At 45.0% G+C, this 21,026-nt stretch overlaps 1 protein-coding gene across 1 annotated transcript in view; it reads right to left on the reverse strand.

Annotated features, from left to right (window-relative positions):
- ERN1 (endoplasmic reticulum to nucleus signaling 1) overlaps nucleotides 1-21,026 on the reverse strand; it is an 83,312-nt gene that overhangs the window by 47,107 nt on the left and 15,179 nt on the right. Inside the window, exon 2 of the mRNA XM_069541756.1 lies at nucleotides 6,618-6,738. Coding sequence (XP_069397857.1) covers nucleotides 6,618-6,738 — 121 coding nt within the window. The remainder of the gene's footprint in view (nucleotides 1-6,617; nucleotides 6,739-21,026) is intronic.

The raw sequence follows: 21,026 nt of genomic DNA on the forward strand, positions 1-21,026 counted from the left end.
ACCAAATGTCAAGTTTGATGAAGAGAATCCTGTAGAAATACCAATATAATCTGAAAAACCAGCCATGGTACCAAAGGCTGTCGAATGCTAAGGTCTCACTCATCCTTGCCCTGGCACAAGTAACTCAGGCCGAAAAACACACCCTGCATGCTACAACCAACCATGAAGGAATTCAAGCTATAATCAATTGTGAAGGAGGACAAGGCAATTTAATGCTTGGGACTCTGCCCCAGTACCTCTCAGGATGTCATTAACTTCACAGAGTTCAATTCTGGAGCAATCAGAGTGTTCACCCAAAGGTAAGTAAAAGGATGGTAACTAAGTCACAGCCATAACTGGCCTTTTATCCTGAGCTTCAATATTCACAACTATATTCTGAAACACACCAAGCAACACTGCAGAGAATGCCTGCTGGAGCTGAAATCTATGCTACTGTGTGTGATGATCGCTTTTTTTTTTTTGGCCATGCTGCATAGCATGTGGGATCTTAGTTTCTCAACCAAGGATTGAATCTGAGTCCCCTGCAAAGGAAACACTGAGTCTTAACCACTGGACCACCAGGGACGTCCCATGACCACTATTTCCAAGAGCCCTTCCATGACATGAGACATATTGCTCCGAGGCAAACCCCAGGCATGTGGGAGGGACGTGAGTGTAGGCACAGATACACGAGGCTGTGTACCAGCTGGTGCTCACTGAAGCTGAGTGATGGGTACAAGAGTGTTCATTAGATCATCATCTCTTTGTCTGTGTATGTTTAGACTCTCTTGATAAAAAGCAAAACACTCAAAAAAAGAAAATACTTTTTCAAGAGACTCAAAAGCAGAAACTCAAAAGCAGAAAGGCCTCTCTCACAGCCCCTCTCAGAAACTTAGTTTTTAGTCCTTCAAAACAATGGAGAACAAATAAACACTTTTCTGTGCTTCGGCAATTAGGGAAAGACAGTGATGGCGTAGCTTAAGCCTAGAAAATTCCTTAAGAGAAAATAGATTAGAACTACTAATGAAACATCGCCCCCTTTCCCGACCTCCCTTCTCTGGAGTGTCACACAGAGTTTTCTCTCAAGCCTCTGAGGGTGGCTCGCTGACACTCCAGGGGAACACGAACCCTGTCTGAAGAACAGGAGAGAAAACCAACTGCAGAAAGTCATGAAAAGCCACGTGCAGCTCAAGATCAGAAACTGGAACTGGAAACTTCCATGATGACGGATCCTGGGGAGGCAAAGCCCGCCTCGCCCGCTTCTCCCTGGGGCTCGAGCTGGCACTGGGTGTCTTAGAAGTTTACTGAGACCCCCTCCTTCAAGGAGTTAGAAATCCACTGGAAGGACAAACAGAGCCAAAAGTCCCCAGGAAGCAGGAGGTGCCGGTACAGAGGCTCCAGCGAGCTGCCTCTGGAGCCTGATGAGGGAAGGGCTCACCCTGCAGCAGGAGCCCAGGAGGTGAGCTCTGAAGGGGTCTTAATGGATGGAAGGGGGCTTGGGCAACACTGCAGGCTGCTGGTGGGGAGAGGCTGTAAGCAAAGGCCCCATGTCTCCGAGAGCTGATGGCAACGAGCAGCTGAGGCTGGAGAGGCGGGTGACAGGTGTGATCAGGGGCTAGACCTCACCCTGGGGCCCAGTGCTTCTCCAGCTGACTGTGGGGAAGGGCCAACTGTTGAAAAGTCCAACCCCCCAGGAATGAGGCTTCCGCTCCCTTTTGTACTTCTCTCCTCATGGGCGAGGAACATGGGTGGGCAGACCACGCTCGGAGTAGCACTGTGATGGAGAACGCCTCTCAGTAGGGGTGCAGTGTGGTCTGTGCAGTCGTTTCAGAGGCCGGCCGTGTGCTGGGTGATGGGGAGGGTGAGGCGAGCAGCGGGGATGGTGGTCAGCAAGCTGCTGCATGGATCCAGGAAGTGCATGTTGAGAGCTGGGCTAAGACACTGGCAAGGGGGACCAGGAGGAGGGCTCAGGTTTGGGAGACCCTCCGTGAGTCCACATGGCGGGACTGGGTGACCAAGGGGCAGAGCACCGCTCTTTTCTAGCCTGGGTGGCCCATAACTGTCAGCACCGGTAGGAACTATGAACAGAGGCACAGGGCTGGAAATTCACAGGAGAAGATGTTCTTCAGGCCTCAAATAACTAATTTTGTTTTTAATCCTTCCCTCATAAGAAATCTCCAATATTAACCATTTAGGGAGCATCTCAGGAGTTTGGACCTCTCTGGCTACAAGGGTAGCATATTTCTATAGTTAGTAAAGAATGGTTCTAAGGACTTCCCTGGTGGTCCCGTGGCTAAGACTCCACACTCCCAGTGTAGGGGGCCTGGGTTCGATCCCTGGTCAGGGGACCAGATCCCACGCGCCGGAACTAAGAGTTCTAATGCGGAAACTAAAAGATGCTGTGTGCCACAACTAAGACCCCGAGCAGCCAAATAAGTAATTTTTTTTTTAGATATGGTTCTAAATTAGACCTAGTCCTCTGGACCTATTATTGCAGGAAAGGAGATGGAAGGGAATGGGAGTGGGGGTTGCTACAGAACCTTCTGCAGTTTGATGAAGATCTGAGTATCAGACTCACCAGTCACGGCAATAACAAAGAGAGTCTTTTAATCCCACCAGGCCAAGGCAAGCTTTAGTGAAACGAATCTAACCCAGAACATGACAGCGACGTTCTCAGTTTATGTCTGGGATGGGAGCGCAGAAATGAAACACACTCAGTCATGATCAGTGGTGAAATTTCAGAGACAGACAGCAGTGCTGCTGCAGTTACAAAATCACAGCTTACTGGGATCACACCTATGGGAAAACGCCAGGACTCAAGTCTGTTTCCGAAAACAAACAGAACTTGTTTTCTGTACTAAGTGGAGTTTGCTGCTGTGATGTGAGAAATCTCCATTTCTGGGAACAGCAACACATGTTTGGTTGAAGAACAAAAGCACCTGCCAAAACCATTCTGTGGATAGAAATTTTAAAAAAAACCACTCCCAGTTTCTCAGTCCCTGAAAAAAGTAAACAGTTAGGAAACCACAAAATGGAATCATAGGTCAGTGCTCTGCAGAACCCCAGCTTGATGACTTGGAGGTGTCTGTCTGCATCAGCAAGTTTTTCCATTTCAATCTGACTCGCCACGGCCACTCAGGCCCACGCCCGCACCCTCCCCTGCCTGGACCGGTGCAGTAGCCTGCACAGCGCTTATCGCCACTATGTACCTTATCTCCTTATCTGATTGTCCCAAAGAATGAAAGCTCCATGCAGGCAAGGATTCTGCTGTATTTTCAGGGTCTAGAAGAGCAGCTGGATACATTTATACATCTACTTATGTATTGTTGCTGTTGTTTTCCACTGTCTCCCAGAGTTTGCTCAAGGTCACATCCATTGAGTCAGTAAAGCTATCTAACCATCTCATCCTCTGCTGCTCCCTTCTCCTTTTGCCTTCCATCTTTCCCAGCATCAGGGTTGGAAAACCAAAGAGTTGGCTCTTAGCATCAGGTGGCCAATGTACTGGAGCTTCAGCTTCAGTCCTTTCAGTGAATATTCAGGGCTGATTTCCTTTAGAAGTGACTGGCTTGATCTCCTTGCCGTCCAAGGGACTCTCAAGCGTCTTCTCCAACACCACAATTCGAAAGCATCAATTCTTCAGTGCTCAGCCTTCTTTATGGTCCAACTCTCACATCCATACATGACTACTGGAAAAACCATAGCTTTGACTACATGGAATTTTGTCAGCAAAGTGATGTCACTTGCTTTTTAATACTCTGTCTAGGTTTGTCATAGCTTTCCTTCCAAGGAGCAAGCACCTTTAAATTTCATGGCTACAGTCACCATCTGCAGTGATTTTAGAGCCCAAGAAAAGAAAATCTGTAAGCTTCCATGTTTTCCCCTTCTATTTGCCATGAAGAGGTGGGACCAGATGCCATGATCTTAAGGTTTTTTTTTTAATTTTTCCATTCTCCTTTCACTTACATATTAATGGTTTTGAAATCTTTAGTTATAACTGCAAGATTAAAATTAAATTAAAAGTTCAGGGTCTCTATATGTTACCATCTTTAATCTTTGTATAAAAATATACAGAGAGAAGGAACTCCCTGGTGGTCCAGTGGTTAAGACTCCATGCTTCCTCTGCAGAGGGAATGGGTTCACTCCTTGATTGGGGACCTAAGATCCCACCAGCTATCCAGCCAAAAAAGAGGCGGCGGGGGGTGGGGGGGTCTACCAATACTAGCCAGGGCCCAATTTAGCTAAAATGAGCCAATTTATTCTCAGAAAAACGATGAGACTTAGAACATACTGAAATTTCACTGAATTAAATTGAACCGAATTTCATTACTTGAAATTCCTAGGTCTTAATCAACTTTCTCTAATTCTGCCCACAAGTGTCTTTTAACTCTGCCTGCTCTGCCTACCTAGCCAGTTGCTGGGCTCCCCGATTCTATTTCTGGCAGGCCTCTCATCCTTCCCACCTCTTCCCTTTTCCCTGCCCCCCTTCCTCAGGTCAGCCTGCCATCTCTAGTCGCACACACTGCTGCTGAATTAATTTGGAAGCAGTAGCACCTGTTGAGTCACTCACCTGCTCAGGCGTGTGAATGGCTCCCAACTTCCTGTTCCCTCAAGTACAAATGCCTCAGAGCTGCCACAGGCCTCAACATCCCCTGTCTGCCTCCCTCCACCTCCATCGCTAAGCCCCTCCCAAACCAGACCTGTCCTCACACCCCAGACTGATGCCTTTGTTCCCCGCCAGGCTTCCACCCGACTGCAGTTGCATCCACCAAGGCTCAGCTCCGCACATGGAGCCTTTCCTGGCCCAGCTGGAACGGTTTCCTAGCACCTCTCTGCGGTGGTTACAAGGCTGCTTCCCTGTTGAACTTCTGTGTGCTTGTCATGTCTCCCTCCCGACTGTGGGCTCCTTGAGGGTAGGGGCTGTCTTTTTCCTCTTTGTGCCCCATACAGTATCTTTCACAGATAGAGTTTAGAGTTCTCTAAATTTGCGTTAAACTTAAAAGGAGACAAGGGACTCCCTGGTGGTCCAGTGGTTGAGAATCCGCCTGCCAACGCAGGGGACACAGGTTCCATCCCTGGAAACCTAGCTCGCATCTGCCACGGGGCAACTAAGCCCGTGCACCACCGTAAAAGACCCCACCGGCCACAGCTAAGAGCCGATGCAGCTAAACAATTATTTTTAAAGTATCTTTAAAAATTAAACAAACAAATAAAAGGAGGCAGTTTCTTTCAGCTCTAAATTACAGGAGAGAACAGATTGTTTCTTATGTTTGGCTAAGTAACAAACAAAGCAGGACACAGTTTTGCTGGCTATAGGCAAGGCTACTTGCAGAAATTAAGACTTGGAGATTGTTCTAAAACAATACACGCAGCAGAAAAGCAAAGCAGAAGAATGAAGTGGCTTGGGGGCAAAAATGTTGTGCCTGGGAATACTGGAACTGAGGGAACAGCTCTCATATTTAAAGCAAAAATGTTTATCTCAATCCTTTTCTGACTTGTTGATTTTCATCTCTGGACAAAGTCAGACATTCTGAAATATAAAGAACTCTGCTTACACATGAGAGCACAGATAATATTCGGAGAGCCTGTAAGGTACTGCCAAAACTGGGCTCTCCCATCTTGTGGGCTCTCGCACCTGAGGGACCTGGTCCTTTCCATCACTTAAAGTCCTTGCTGATCCAAGCTGGCCCGGACAGGTGAGGCAGGGCAGTCTGTGGTTACCTAGCTGCCAGCATCTGTGGATGGCAACCAGGTTTGCTGCTGAATGGACCAGATGATGTATGACCTTCTGATATAGGCTAATATTTTTCCAACTAAAAACACTGTTTTGGAACATTTTATTAATGAAGGGAAAACATTTGCTGTGTTCAAGAGAATAATGAGTCATGGATTAGGGATGAAAGAGAACATACCAGCCAGACCTGAATCTACGGCCAAAGGAGAATTACGATAGGATGGAATACAAGATGACTCTGAAAGCCCCCAATCCTGGGATTTGCCTGGCTTTTATCCAGGAAGATTACTTTGGGAACTGAATACGATTTCCCAGCTGTAGGGAGTCCATGCTGCCCACCATCACCAGAAACACAAGATCATAAAATGGAAGCTTGGTAGAGTAAATGAGAAACAGCCTCTGCCTTCCACTTCCCTCAATGCACAGAGCTAATAAAGTGACTGACTTGGATGAATGTCAAATCTTACAGCCCTCAGTTATTCCAGCCTCTATAAAAACAAAATGAGTAATTTGAGGTTAGAGAAGATAGCTTCTTGTAATTATGATTACAAGATTCTAATCATTAGAACTTAAAAAAAAAAAATTAATGTAGCATGACTTCGTAAAGACCAACCAGCCAGAACTATTCATAGAAAAGCCTAGAGCCATTTATACATGAAATCTAGATAACTGCAAAAAAAAAAATAATAAAAAAGATAAAGCTTGTCTCAACTGATGCCCTGAGTGGATAATCACAATTTGAGTTGTAAACATACCCTTTGTGTGCACTTCATCTCTTCTCTTTGACTCTGTTATCTTTTTTTAGTTTATTAAAATCATGTATAACTGTTTCTCTCTTTTTCTGGAATGTTTCCTCAGAAGCAGATGAGCAAACGTCCATGTCACCCCAGGACCAAATCCCAATTACCTTCTTTTAAAGTCCATTTGATGGAGCCTGTCCTCTTGCTGACGGCATGCAGACTTCCATCCAATGTTGACACAAACAGCAAGGTTTCAGGAAGTGTCACAGTGCTGGGACTCCCAAAAACCTGCAGTGAGAGGTAGAAGAATCGATGTGGTCAATATGATTCTTCTTGGGTGTGCACAACCACAGACCAGCTCCTCCCTTACCTGAAAAGTTATCCTTCTAAGATCCACCACGTCACAGAGAAAGAAACCGAGGTTGACGAGATGAAGTTCCCATCAAGGGCATGTGTCTGGACAGCAGCTGGTTTAGGACTAGAACCAGATTGCCTTGTTCTATCTGAGTAACAGTGCTTCCCACACAAGGGCTAATGACCTAACATGTCAGGGACGAGGGACTCTGAATAGCCCAAGGCCAGCCTCCACTGAAACAGACGGGGAGAGTATGTATGCTCAGCTTTGAGTTCCTTCTCTTGGTTATATTTTACTTTCTGAAACCTGGTTATCTTGCAAGACTCCATACTAAAGTAGAATGCCAACACACAGACCCGCACTTACGAGACTTTAAAAGGCAAGCAATCTGGCTCAGTGGTAAAGAATCCGCCTACAACACGGAGACTTGGGTTCGATCCCTGGGTCAGGAAGATCCCCTGGAGAAGGGAATGGCAACCTACTCCAGTATTCTTGCCTGGGAAATCCCATGGACAGAGAAGCCTGGTGGGCTACAGTTCATGGGGTTGCAAAAGAGTCAGACATAACTTAGCGACTCAACAACAAACAATAACAAGGAATTTGGGGGAAATACTTAAAGCAAAATAGGAAAAACAGCTCTCATTATAGGAAGAGTTTATATAATAGTAAACACCAAGATTTTGAGAGAGACATATCATAAAAGAAAATGTATGACTCAGGGAGTTCAACTTGGTGCTCTGTGACAACCTAGAGGAATGAGATGGGGTGGGAGGTGGGAGGGAGGTTCAAGAGGGAGGGGACGCATGTATACTTATGATTGATTCATGCTGACGTCTGGCAAAAAGCAACACAATATTGTAAAGCAATTATCCTCCAATTAAAAATAAAATCTTAAAAAATTCGCCATCATAACCCAAATTATTCTTCACATAATAAAATACAATTTAAATTAAAACGTGCCTTTTATCTTTAATGAATTTTTAAAAGATTCTACAGAAAATAACCAAAGGTAGTGAAATTCACTTTCTCATCCACTATTGATTGGCAATGAAAATTATGTTAGTGCAATCTTTCTGGCAAGCATAAAAGTATTCATGCTTTTGACTCTGTAGTTCCTCTTTTACATCCTAAAGAAGTTAAGTCCAGCTATGGGAAGCTCGTTGCACAATGATACTCATCAAAACCCATTTATAAAAAAACAGGAAAGACCTGAACACTTCTACATGGCTGAAACAAATTAGGACACAAACAGTCAATGGAATATCATGTAATCATTAAAATGGCCCTTGGAAGAATCTACAATATAAAGAAAAACTTGTGTGTGTTGTCACAGGAAAACTATAGAATCCAAAATTAAATGTACGCTGTGGTTATAATTAGCTGACAGTTTTTTTTTTGCTTGCCTGTCCTCTGGGTCTGCTAGGAACTGTACACTCATCCACGTGGTTTCCACGGGAGCGAATGTGTGCGCGTGTGTGTGTGCGCGCTCAGGCACATGCGCAAGCAGGCAATAGCTGGTACGGTTTCCTAGGATAACTCCCTTCTGAAGTCTGGGTCCACTCAGCAATGCCACCTGTAATGAGATTTTCTCTTCTTTGTCACCGTACTGTCACACCAATCAGCTGGTTCCTGCAAGTCTTGAATTAAAAACAGGCCAATGCAACTTGCTTACACTGCGACAGTTTAAGTTTTGGCACAAATGCTTTTTTTAAAAATACAGCAGTATGGCTGGCTTTTAGCACGAAACATAAAGACTGCATGGGAGCCTGACCCCCAAAATACCTGGTCACTCTTGGTAAAAGCCAGGATGACACTAATTAATCTCCTAAAACAGATGGCTCTCTCCAGGGCAGCCTGAGCTGGTGGGATAAACACTCCAGTGCCTGCATGCCTTTTCCAATGTGAAGACCCCCAGGCAAAGGGGCCAAGCAGCTGCCAGAACCTCCTCTACCTCTTGCCTGTGTGTGGCCTGCAGGGGAAAAGCCCTGCCCTCCACTTTGCCCAGGGCGAGGGCCCCTTACCTGGGATGAGCGAAATAACTGCAAGCCTTATAGTTCCTGCTGAATCTACTCTCCAGGTTAAGCCTTAAGGCTGAGAAGAAGAACCTGTTTTTAACTTCACTTCTGCAAGTAGGAGATCAGTCTCAGTACAACCTGGCTAGGAAAACAGAAGCCCCAACGTGGTGGCTGCCCTGGGCGGAATCCAAAGTCTTGTACACCAATTGTCTAAAATTATTTTGGACCATGGGGTATGGATGGTGACTAGCCTCTTCTAGACCTGCTCACACCTGAACACGTATCACCTGGAGCACCTGGCCTGGAGAACAGAGCCCTGTGGTGACCACTGAGGCTGGAGCTACTCGGGACCCTGGGGGAGGGGCTACCTCCATTAACAAAGGGGAATGAATGGGTCCTCGACTGGATGTGGGGTGGTGGGATTAAGTTAGGTGAGGGCAGTGTGAAGGTCGACCAAATGAAATGGGAACATGTATGCATATCTGGGGGCCAACAGGTGGAAACCCCCTCCCTCTGTCACACAGTTACCCTGGGAATAACCATTCTTAGGTCTTGGGAATCACGTCAGAAGCAGGTTGAACAATCTGGGTGGCTGAAGTACTAAGAAATTAAACTCAGAAAAAATAAAAGGGAATTAAACTCGGGACGTTTCCGTGGATATGTTTTTCTCCATGTGGAAGAGGCTGGATGAGAGCGAGAAAGATAAAGACAGAAAGAAGGTTGAGAAGAAACAGGGCAGGAAAGCTAGGAGAAAGACCCTGGCCTCCAACACTTCTCAGGCCTGGCCAAGCCCTGTCCTTGGGCCCAGGGACACCCAGCCCGTGCAATCAACTCCCCTGTTTGCTTAAGCTTGTTAGAGCTAAGTTTCTGTCCCTCGAAACTGAAACAGTCCTACACACACACACACACACACACACACACACACACACAAGTATTTTCGATATATCTATAGAAAAAAATGTAAAATTATAGCCCTAGTTTTTTCTCCTTTATTTTCTAAATTTTCTATAATATGATCATAAAAAAGAGATGGATAAGTTAGCAGGTAGAAGAGAAGCTGGGATTTAAAGGACCTTCAGCAAGCCCCTAAATTCCAGAAGCCCTTTCCACCTCAGGGTTATTAGGTAACCCAATCACCTTTGATCATTGAAATCCACCAAATAAGGGACAGAAGTTTAGAAACACAAAGGTCTCCCGGTCAGAGAGTGTACATCCAGAGAACAGAAGAGTTTCACTGTAATTAAAGCCTACAGTACAACTATAATTTAACTAAATGCCCCCAAATACATCTCATCACAGTCTTAATACTTAAAGGGGCCAATATTTACTAAAACATATCAGTGCTGCTCCACTATTGGCATGGAAACGAAAATTAGCTGCTTTGCCTGAGCATCTTGGAAACCACAGGAAGAGCAATTGTCCATGGTTGGTTGGTGTCTCGAAATAAAACACTCATCACATAACTAACATGGTCTTCTAAAAATCTCAGAAAGACCAGGTTTGGCCGGAAGTCGAATTTAGCAACTGAGAATACTGAATTAATCACAATGTCCACAGTGATGTCACAAACCCCATCTCACCAGACAGATTTTTCTCTTCTCTGAAGCTCTTGACAGTCTCAAATTAGAGAGAGACACTCTGAGCAGCATTAGTCTCTCATGAGGCAACTTAATATCACAAAATATCTGCCTTTTTCTTCTGGCATTTTTTAAAGCATTAAAATGCTTGCCCTCAGCTACAGCTGCTATTTGTTGTTGCTGTAGTTCAGTCACTAAGTTGTGTCGACTCTGCGACCCCATGGACTGCAACACACCAGGCACCTCTGCCCTTCACTATCTCTCAGAGTTTCTGCAAATTCGTGTCCATTGCGTCGGTGATGCCATCCAACCATCTCCTCTTCTGTCCCTACCTTCTCTTCCTGCCCTCAATCTTTCCCAGCATCCAGGTCTTTTCCAGTGAGTCGGCTCTTCGCATTGGGTGGCCAAAGTACTGGAGCTTCAACTTCAGCATCAGTCCTTCCAATGAATATTCAGGGTTGATTTTCTTTAGGATTGACTGGTTTGATTTCCTCGCTGTCCAAGGGGCTCTCAAGAGTCTTCTCCAGCACCACAGTTCGAATGCATCAATTCTTCAGTGCTCAGCTTTCTTTATGGTCCAACTCTCACATCCATACATGCCTACTGGAAAAACTATAGCTTTGACCACATGGACTTTTGTTGGCAAAGTGATAAGTTGCTATAACTCACGTGAATGCCACAAGCAACTAATTCTGTGTGTGATACTGAGCACAGCTCAGAATGATGTGTGTGTCAAACATTTAAAAACAGCGCTTCATGATGACAATCTGGCACATCACCTTCACCCTGTTGGTGTTCCATTTTCCCTGCAATGGATAAAAGGGCTTCAGGCCCCAAAGCTACACACACTAGTTTCCAGACAGCCTGAGAGCGGAAAGAAAAGGTCTGATCCTGCCAATCAGCCTGGAATCTGCCTTGTTTTTCAAACTAGTGGGTTATATACTCCTGGCTTCATTGGTGACTTCTAAAAAAGTAATTGCAGTGACATGGCGGAGGCCGTGGCGGGTAATCTAGTCTAGTCTAAAATGAGACATCCATTAGCTAATTGGTCCTCCTGGAAGCCTGGCCCTCACACATGAGGTGACCCTGACATAGCAACTCGGGAAATGCCCCGTCTGAGGACCAGAGAGCTGGGCAATTTGGGCCAGATGATGCTGGGGAAACGTGTGCCTGTAAAAACAGCTTATTTCACTTAGGTTGATTCCGTTGTTAAAAGCCAGCCCTCACTGCTGCTCGGCTCAGCCAGGGCTGCCTCCTGTGAAAACATAATTCCCAGGCTGGATCCTCATGTTCAATTTTCTTATTATAAAGCAAGATTAAAATGCACCACTTGCTTTGCATTTCCCACAAAAGACATGAACGCAGCTACCAACTGCTCATACAGAGATGAATAAAAGGTAGTTAAGTCTCCAACAATCTCATTTTCTAATATTCTAAACTCAGCTAATTGTCAGTTGCTCCTGCATTAATGAACTCAAATGATTATATTTCAGGCAAGAAAAAAAAGTCTTTCCTAAAACAAGCTCTGGAATAACTTTGTTTAGTACAGACAAAAGGGACTGTCTGTACAAACACTCACAAATCAAGTGTTTAGGTAGCACAAAAACAAATGAAACGGCCTCTAACACATCTTTTTTTTTTTAAGACAAAAAAGTAGATATATATATTTATTCATTTGGCTGCATCAGGTCTGGCTGCAGTCGAGATATGTGGGATCTAGCTGAGGAGGGTTCGAACCATGGCCACCTGCAATGGATATGTGGATTCTTAGCCACTGGACCACCAGGCAAGTCCCTTTAAGATTTTTTTGATGTGCACCATTTCTAACTTCTTTACTGAACTTGTTACAATATTGCTTCTGTTTCATGTTTTGGTTTTTTGATCACTAGGCATGTGGGGGTCTTAGCTTCCCAAACAAGGATCAAACCCTCATCCCCCAGTACTGGCAGGCAAAGTGTGGAACACCAGGGAAGTCCCAAACCTACCAGTTTCTAAACTAGAACTTGGGACGGGTCAGGCCAGAGGCAGCTCCCCGGTGGCTGGAGAGGAGCCCACAAAGCTGGGGTCTGGTTGCAGTTGCCCGGCTACCACTGACAAGGCTGCTCCCCTGCACCCACCCTCTGGCCCCTGAGGATGAAGCAGGAAGCACACCGCATGCTGCTCTAAGATTCAGAACACAGGGCAGCCCCATGCTTCCCCATTAGGGTTTTCCAAGAGGCTGCGTTTTCCAAAGAAACACAATTCTTAAATTTCAGACACATATTTCAAGCACCAGCCCACGGTTTAACAGACTACCTAATAACAATGGTCAGAAACAAGATCAATGAAGACCTTTCATCTCGAAGTCAGAGGGAAGAAGTGGGGCCATGCACACACGTGTCTGACACCCCGATTTCCAACGTGATCTATACATGATACTGTAGTATTGGTCCTCTCCCCAAACTAGTGTGTCCTTGTTGTTTAGTTGCTAAGTCGTGTCAGACTCTTTTCTGAACCCATGGGTTGTCCATGGGATTTTCCAGGCAAGAATACTCGAGTGGGTTGCCATTTCCTTCTCCAAGGGATTCTCAGGAACCCAGGAATCAAGCCCACGGCTCCTGCTGTGTCTCCTGTAATGCAGGCAGGTTCTTTACAGTTGAGCTACCAGGGGAGACCACACACACACACACACACACACACACAAAAGAGGATGCGCACACTGTGAACAAGAGAGCCACACACTTCTCAGGTGGTGTGCAAACTGATCAGGTCCAACCCAAACGCCCATCTCCAAAAGCTCAATGTACCGGCCCTTTCCTGTGAAACTTTCCCCATTCTTACCTCCACCCCAACGGACCAAACCATTTATAATAATTAGAATACAATAATCTAGCTAATTACAAAATGGTATTATTTTTCTTTCAGGAGTACCACATTGATTTCCAGGATTTGCTGAGAGGTGGGGTTTTTTGCTTGTTGGTGTTTTTTGTTTTAACTAATTTTTTCCTGCATGGTTATTGGATTACTGTTACATTACATAATCCTCACTTTTAGTTTTACTTATTTAATTTCTATCTGAAAGACACAAAGGCCAAGTCCATAAAAAGCAGAATTTTAATTTGGAAAATAGTTTAAAATGTGACAGTTCACTACCTTGGTAGTGTATATTTTAAGGCACAATAAATCCATAAAACTTTTAAATAAAGACATGGAAATATCGCTTAAGTATGCTTGAAGTATAAGCAGAGGTTAAAGGGTGATTCCAAACGTTCTAAGTTATTCTTATGGAATAATTTTACTAGTTTTCAAGCCCAAGCCCGATATAGAAAGAGTCTAATGATTGTGTCTTTGAACATACATACTCTCCCTGGCATAAAGAATCTGCCTGCAATGCAGTAGACACAGGTTTGATCCCTGCTTGGGGAAGATTCTCCTGGAGAAGGAAATGGCTACCCACTCCAGTGTTCTTGCCTGGGAAACCCCCTGGACAGAGGAGCCTGGAGGGCTCTAGTACGTAGGATCGCACAGTTGAACACAACTGAGTGACTAAACCACCACCACCAAGGTTAAGAAAACCCTTCCACCAAACTGAAAATACAACACTTGTATTAGTCTAGCAAAGATATTGGCATGTGTCCAACAGAAAATCCTTTTACAACATCAGTTCAGTTCAGTCGCTCAGTCGTGTCTGACTCTTTGTGACCCCATGAATCGCAGCACGCCAGGCCTCCCTGTCCATCACCAACTCCCGGAGTTTACTCAAACTCATGTCCATCGAGTCGGTGATGCCATCCAGCCATCTCATCCTCTGTCGTCCCATTCTTCTCCTGCCCTCAATCCCTCCCAGCATCAGAGTCTTTTCCAAAGAGTCAGCTCTTCGCATGAGGTGGCCAAAGTATTAGAGTTTCAACTTTAGCATCAGTCCTTCCAATGAGCACCCAGGACTGATCTCCTTTGGGATGGACTGGTTGGATCTCCTTGCAGTCCAAGGGACTCTCAAGAGTCTTCTCCAACACCACAGTTCAAAAGCGTCAATTCTTCGGTGCTCAGCTTTCTCTATAGTCCAACTCTCACATCCATACTTGACCACTGGAAAAACCATAGCCTTGACTAGACGAACATTTGTTGGCAAAGTAATGTCTCTGCTTTTGAATATGCTATCTAGGTTGGTCATAACTTTCCTTCCAAGAAATAAGCATCTCTTAATTTCATGGCTGCAATCACCATCTGCAGTGATTCTGGAGCCCCAAAAAATAAAGTCTGACATTGCTTCCACTGTTTCCCCATCTACTTTCCATGAAGTGATGGGACCAGATGCCATGATCTTAGTTTTCTGAATGTTGAGCTTTAAGCCAACCTTTTCACTCTCCTCTTTCACTTTCATCAAGAGGCTCTTTAGCTCCTCTTCACTTTCTGCCATAGGGTGGTGTCATCTGCATATCTGAGGTTACTGACATTTCTCCCGGCAATCCTGATTCCAGCTTGTGCTTTTGCACCTATAACCTGCCACCTGGAACCTATAACTGGCCACCAACAACCATTCTGCCTTGTGCAGTGCAAGGCTCCCTGCCTGGGCTCCAACCCACTGCACAGCAGGCCATAACGGTAAAAGGAAGGTAAAGTGACTTTTGGTTGGTTGATGAAGATCCATTACAGTATTATTAAGACTTAAGACAGGCATGCAAGTGAAGGAAGGATTCCACAGGAAAGATTTCCAAGCTATTTTGCTTTTACTACTTAGGACAGGGGGAATCTTGAGAACAATTAAGATTGCATGTCCCCAAATGTAGAATAATAAATTGCAAATGGACTTAGAATGTGCTAGGGAATCAGAGCTTCTAATTATTAACCTTAGCAATAACACTTGGAGGTGAGAAGGGCATTGGGTGCCGGGGGAAGGGCCAGTGCCAAGGCACCATAAAGAGGAGAGAAAATAAGGCTTGCACATCTGCGTGTGTGGGTGTGATGGGGGAGATGGTTCCTATGGATAAGAAAGCAGAGGCATGGAAAAATCACAAGTAGACTGGATCCTCCTGTGGGCTATACCCAGCTGAGAGCCACAGGATGGGTGAGCTTATTTTGAGAGCTATGGGTAAGACATTTTCTGGCTCGTCATACCAGATCCCAGTCCTATAGGGCTTCCCACAAAGGGGAAACCTGTGCAATTAAGCAGGAAGTTCCTCAAAACAGTATTATGTAACACAGTCCCTTGGCAGGCCCTAAACGATTGAAAACAAAACAAAAAAAGACATCTTTGTCTACAATTCTATTTGCAGCCATATTATATACTTCTGGCTACAGACTCCAGCAGAGTCTGGCTCTTTGCAATTCTGGTGGCTTCACAAAACTACTAAGCGGGGTACTGTCATATTTGGCCACATGGTAGAAGACTGTGCCCAGAGATGGCCAAAAAACCACCAAGAATTCTCCAAAGCAGCATGCGACTGAAATCAGTGCCCAGTAAATGCCGGCACACACCCATTACATAACAGTCTCCTGTCGAAAAATGAAGCCCCCATCATGATCAGTGGAGCAGGCTAGAACAGCAGCTCACAAAGCCCTTCCTTTGAGGGTATCTTAGGTAAAGGTCTGATGAGACAGATCCAACAAAGTGTAACAGAGTCTGGCATCTTCTGTTATCTTCTGCTTTCTTATCCATAGGAACCGTTTCCACCATCACACCCACACATACACACATGCAAGTCTTATTTTCTCTCCTCTTTACGGCGCCTTGGCACATCCCCTGGCACCCAATGCCCTTCTCAACTCCAAACGTTATTGTTAAGGTTAACAATTAGAAGCTCTGATTCCCTATTCTAATCAAACTGCTCCCCATCCCCTGTCTCACTGACATACCTGAATTAAGAGTCAAGTACTCAGTATGGGTTTCCCTTGCGGCTCAGCTGGTAAAGAATCTGCCCATAATGCGGGAGACCTGGGTTTGATCCCTGGGTTTGGAAGATCTGCTGGAGAAGGGAAAGGCTACCCACTCCAGTATTCTGGCCTGGAGAATTCCATGGACTGTATAGTCCGTGGGGTCGCAAAGAGTCGGACACGTCTGGGCGACTTTCACTCACTCAGCTCAAATGTGGAGACTTTTATACAGTCATCTGTACACAGCGACACAGAAACCTCATTGGGTTTATCCCAATCCAGTAGACTAAGGATGAAGAACGGAATTAAAACACCGGTGATATTAAAGAGACTTTTAATTGTGTCTACATTTTAATGGTTTCAGTCTAGGATAAAAACCATGCCAAACTCTGACACATTTTGTTTACCCGTGCTTAGATCAGCACTAATCCGTCAACTGTATATATTTCCTGCTAATCAGCCCATCGGCTGCTGTTTCTTGACATCGGGTCAATAAAGGTAACCGTGACATTTGCTTTGGATGGGAGTCGGGTGTCTAACTGGGATGCAGAAAAAGGGCAAGGTTTAGCTGAGCAGTGCTGGGAAGTTTCCAAACTCAGCCACTGAGACAGTTAAGCTAGCATTTGCAGCAATTCTTGCGTGTGGTGTAATTAACCACCACCCAATTCTTTGGTGGTCTAAGCTGCTCCCTTAATGGATCTGATAAAAGGTTCCTTGTAAGGCCACATGATTTCTGACAGTAAAGGTGTGCTCATTTCACAACAGGTGAAGACACTTTCCCCAACTGGTTCTGGGGCCCCAGGCTAAGTGTCTAAGCAGCTGGCTGTTCCATTTGTCTTCACGGTCCCTCTGTCATCAACTTATATTGACCCCAGGGGAGGAGCAAATATCTTTGGGCATGAAAGGTGCTACAGGAAACCCTTTATCATACTGTGGTCAAGGTACCAAGCCCTGTTCTTAGGGTGATATCGAATCCCTAAAGTTGTTAAGCGTTTTATTAATATTAAAACTAAAACCCAAGGTTTCACCATCATTTAGTGGTTGAGATTTAGAATGCATATATCACCACCATTATTATTCAGTCTTCTTCACTGAAGGGAAACAGCAGCAATGCAGGCCTTGTAAAAAACTAAGAATCCTATTAGGCTCACTCACCTTCATGAAGCAGCATCATAAACAAACAAAACCAATAAAAGTCTGATTAGACCATAAATTCATAAGGGGACTACCAGCTTTACAAAAAAACCAGATTTTATCTATCTGAGTAGCACATTCATCTGCAGTTAAACCTATTATTAGGAAGTCTTCCTATGAAAACCCCAAGGGGAAAAAAACTCAATTAGATACCAAATTTTTCAGTCTTAATAACCGCAGTTAATCTGAAACTGTCAATTTTGCTCTTTAAACTTGGTAAGAGATTCCTTTCTGCCAGAGACGGACGGAAGGGGTCGAATAGAAACTGGATAAATGCTCTAGTTGAATAAACATCCATAAACAACTGTATTTATGTATTTATGACATAATTGCCACCTAGGCCTGCCAGATGTTGCCAAGCTTTATAATGGAAGTCAAACACTATGAAATCTGCCTGAAGTTGAGCTCCTTGGCCAGATCGACTTTCCCCTAGACAAGAGTCCCCATTGTCTGAAGTACGTCTGAGGATTACCCACTGCCTGGCTGGCCCCATCCACCATGCCACCTTCCCCTCTCCAGTTAGCTGATGGTCCCGGAAATCCACATGGTTCCAGACAATACAGATCAAACAAGCAGGGGCTGTTTACGGCTTCTGGGATATGTAACTCCAGCAACGAAAAGAACTGGAGAAGGTCACCTTATTGCAGCCTCTTAGCTCACAGGAGAGGAGTCAAGGCCCAGAGGGTGAAGTGACTAGCTCAAGGCCCCACAGACTGCTAACCGGACTGGAACCAACGTCTCTCTGCCTCACCTCCTGGTCCTCTGCACACTGTACCACACTATAATTTCCCTGCTTTAAATCACGGTTTTCTGAGAAACACAGGCTTCAATTACTTGAGGCCCGGAGTCCTTTGAGTCTTGCTGGAGATCAACACTGTTCTGATGGGGAAGGGGTTGGGACCTTTCGGATGAGACACCAAATTTGTAATACATATGTACATAGCCACCCAATAGACCAAAAGGCACTGCAAATTATACAGGGTGGGGCGTTAAAAATAAATGTTCTGGATAAAAATTCCTGAGATCCCACTGTAGATCTAAGTGGGCGCGGACAACATCACAGGAAGTCAGAGATCATGGCCTTAGCCACTATAAAAAATATTCCTGGAATCCATCTATCCAGCCCCGTTCTGATGGTTCTTTAAAAAAGTGCTCTTTGATGATGATGGTGATGATACAGGGGCCACTGCCCATTCCTTTGATGAAGTGAGTCATTCTTTTAATGCCAGCGCCAAGGAAACGCACATTACTGATTAGCACTGGACGACTCCTTTTGCACATGGAAGACCACTTTAATAACATACGTACACCCATGAGCCTCACGTAGCAAGCCGTGACAGCTTCACTTTGCAGGAATAAGATGCTTCCAAAAATATCGACTTTTTCACAGCAAAGAAAATCGTATAAACAATAAGATCCTACTGTATAGCACAGGGAACTATATTCAATATCCTGTGATAAACCATATTGGAAAATATGAAAAAGAATGTGTGTGTATATATGAATATATGTATAACCAAATCGCTCTGCTGGCTTGATTAGAAACTAACACAACATTGTAAATCAACTATCCTTCAACAAAAAAAAATTTTTAATAAAAAATAAAATCGTATGTCACAGGATTTCCATACTCTCAGCGTAGGTTTCTATTTTCTAGGCTCTTCTGAGAGGCAAATATAAACATCCCAGTGCAATTCCCACACATTTGGACAGAGATAGGAAAGTGAAGAAACCGCTTGGAAGACTTAGCACAGGCAGACCTACGGAGTCGTGGTGTGAAAACTGCCGCCCGAGAAACTGGCCGAGATGGAAGGACCGCTGCCTCCCCTGGCGTATCTAGGGTGGGCGGGAAACGGGAGCAGGAATCACCCCAGGAGGACACCACACCTTCGGGTTCGAGGAAGAAGCCCTTCCAGACACAAAGGAGGACTGAATGCCCTCCGGAGAAAGGAAAAATGCCGTCCAGGGCCGGGAGGGGAGAGGGCACAGGTTCCTAACAAGGACATGTTCTGCCGCCAACAGACTGCATCCCAGTCAGCCTTCTGCTTTCTCTGGAGGTCATCCAACCTCACTGCCAACTTCTCGGGGCCAGAAGAAAGGCTTCCATGGGCAAGTGACCTGTGGGGCAAGGTGGCTAAGCTTCCTACTCTGTTTTTCCTTTTGAAAACTGAGCAATAGCAGTATCCCATTGAATGCTCAGCAAAATAAATATGAAGGATGTCAAAGACAAGAGCTGTGTAAATATTAGGGAAGACCATCTTATTAAAGAAAACTGGTGCTGGCCAAAGATACCAACAGAGAGTAAGCAAAACGCAAAACCTGATTATCCACTCTGTCCCAAACCTCAGGTGCTCCCCACCTTTTGCTCTTGTGGGCAGACAATACAATGTAAGAGCTGGTGGTGACAAGGCAGCAACAATGTAAGAGCTGGTACTGACAATCTAGAATAATCAAGAAACGCTTGAAATGCTTGGTTTGTGGTGTTTAAGAGGGAAGAATAATATAACTGCTGAAAAGGTGTCCACCCCACAGTTCTAGGGCTGTATTTGGATTACCTGGAAACTCATTTATGCAATAGCCCCCATTTTCTGACGACGCTGAACAGTTCAACGTATGTTTGCTATGTTTCATGTTTTGTGCCCAAACAGTATAATGTGTCTGCAAGAAGAGCAGTCACTGACTTATCTGTGCCTTGGTTTTCTCACCTGCAAAATAGAGGACAACAATAACGCTGATTTCAAAGCATGGTGAGTTAATATATAATGGGTTAAAATGTATAAAACTCTTAGTGTACAGTCAGCATCACGTAAGTGTCAGCTCTTATGACGATGATTAATTCAGGCTGTGTAAGACGCTAGGAATTTTTTGGGATGACAGAGGATGAGATGGCTGGATGGCATCACCGACTTGACGGACATGAGTTTGAGCACGCTCTGGGAATTGGTGATAGACAAGGAAGCCTGGCGTGCTGCAGTCCATGGGGTTGACTGAGCGACTGAACTGAACTGAACTGAATACCCTAGGATCTAATCACAACAATGATCTGATCCCTGCCCTCGTGGAGCTTACAGTCTAATAAGGGACCACAGGAGTAAAAAAAAAAATATTGCACAAACAGAATGGCAAATTGCAGTGAGTGCTATAAAAGGGGCATCCCAGGAACCACGAGAGTGTATCAGAAGCCAGTCTGGTCTGGTGTTGCAGGGGGCATGGATCACAGTGTCAAATGTTTTTCACAAGGCCTAACAACGGAATGAAGATCTGCAGGAACTGGGAGGTGGGAGGAAAGAAGAGAAAAATCTCCTGGGCAGAGGAAACAGCCTGTGCAAAGGCCTGGAGACTAAAAGTAATTTGCTGGATTTGAGGACCTATCAGGCCAGTGCTGCTGGAGAGAGAAAGCAGAGGGGTTACTGGGACAAGGAGGGGCTGGGGAAGCAGACAGAAGGCCAAGGGTGTGGGGACTTCCCTGGCAGTCCAGTGGTTAGGACTCCAAGCTTCCACTGCAGGGGACATGGGTTTGATCCCTGGGCAGGGACGTAAGAACCCACAAGCCTCACGATGTGGCAAAAAAAAAAAAAAAAA

The sequence above is a fragment of the Ovis canadensis genome, chromosome 11 (genome assembly GCF_042477335.2).
Source record: "Ovis canadensis isolate MfBH-ARS-UI-01 breed Bighorn chromosome 11, ARS-UI_OviCan_v2, whole genome shotgun sequence".
Classification (NCBI taxonomy): domain Eukaryota; kingdom Metazoa; phylum Chordata; class Mammalia; order Artiodactyla; family Bovidae; genus Ovis; species Ovis canadensis.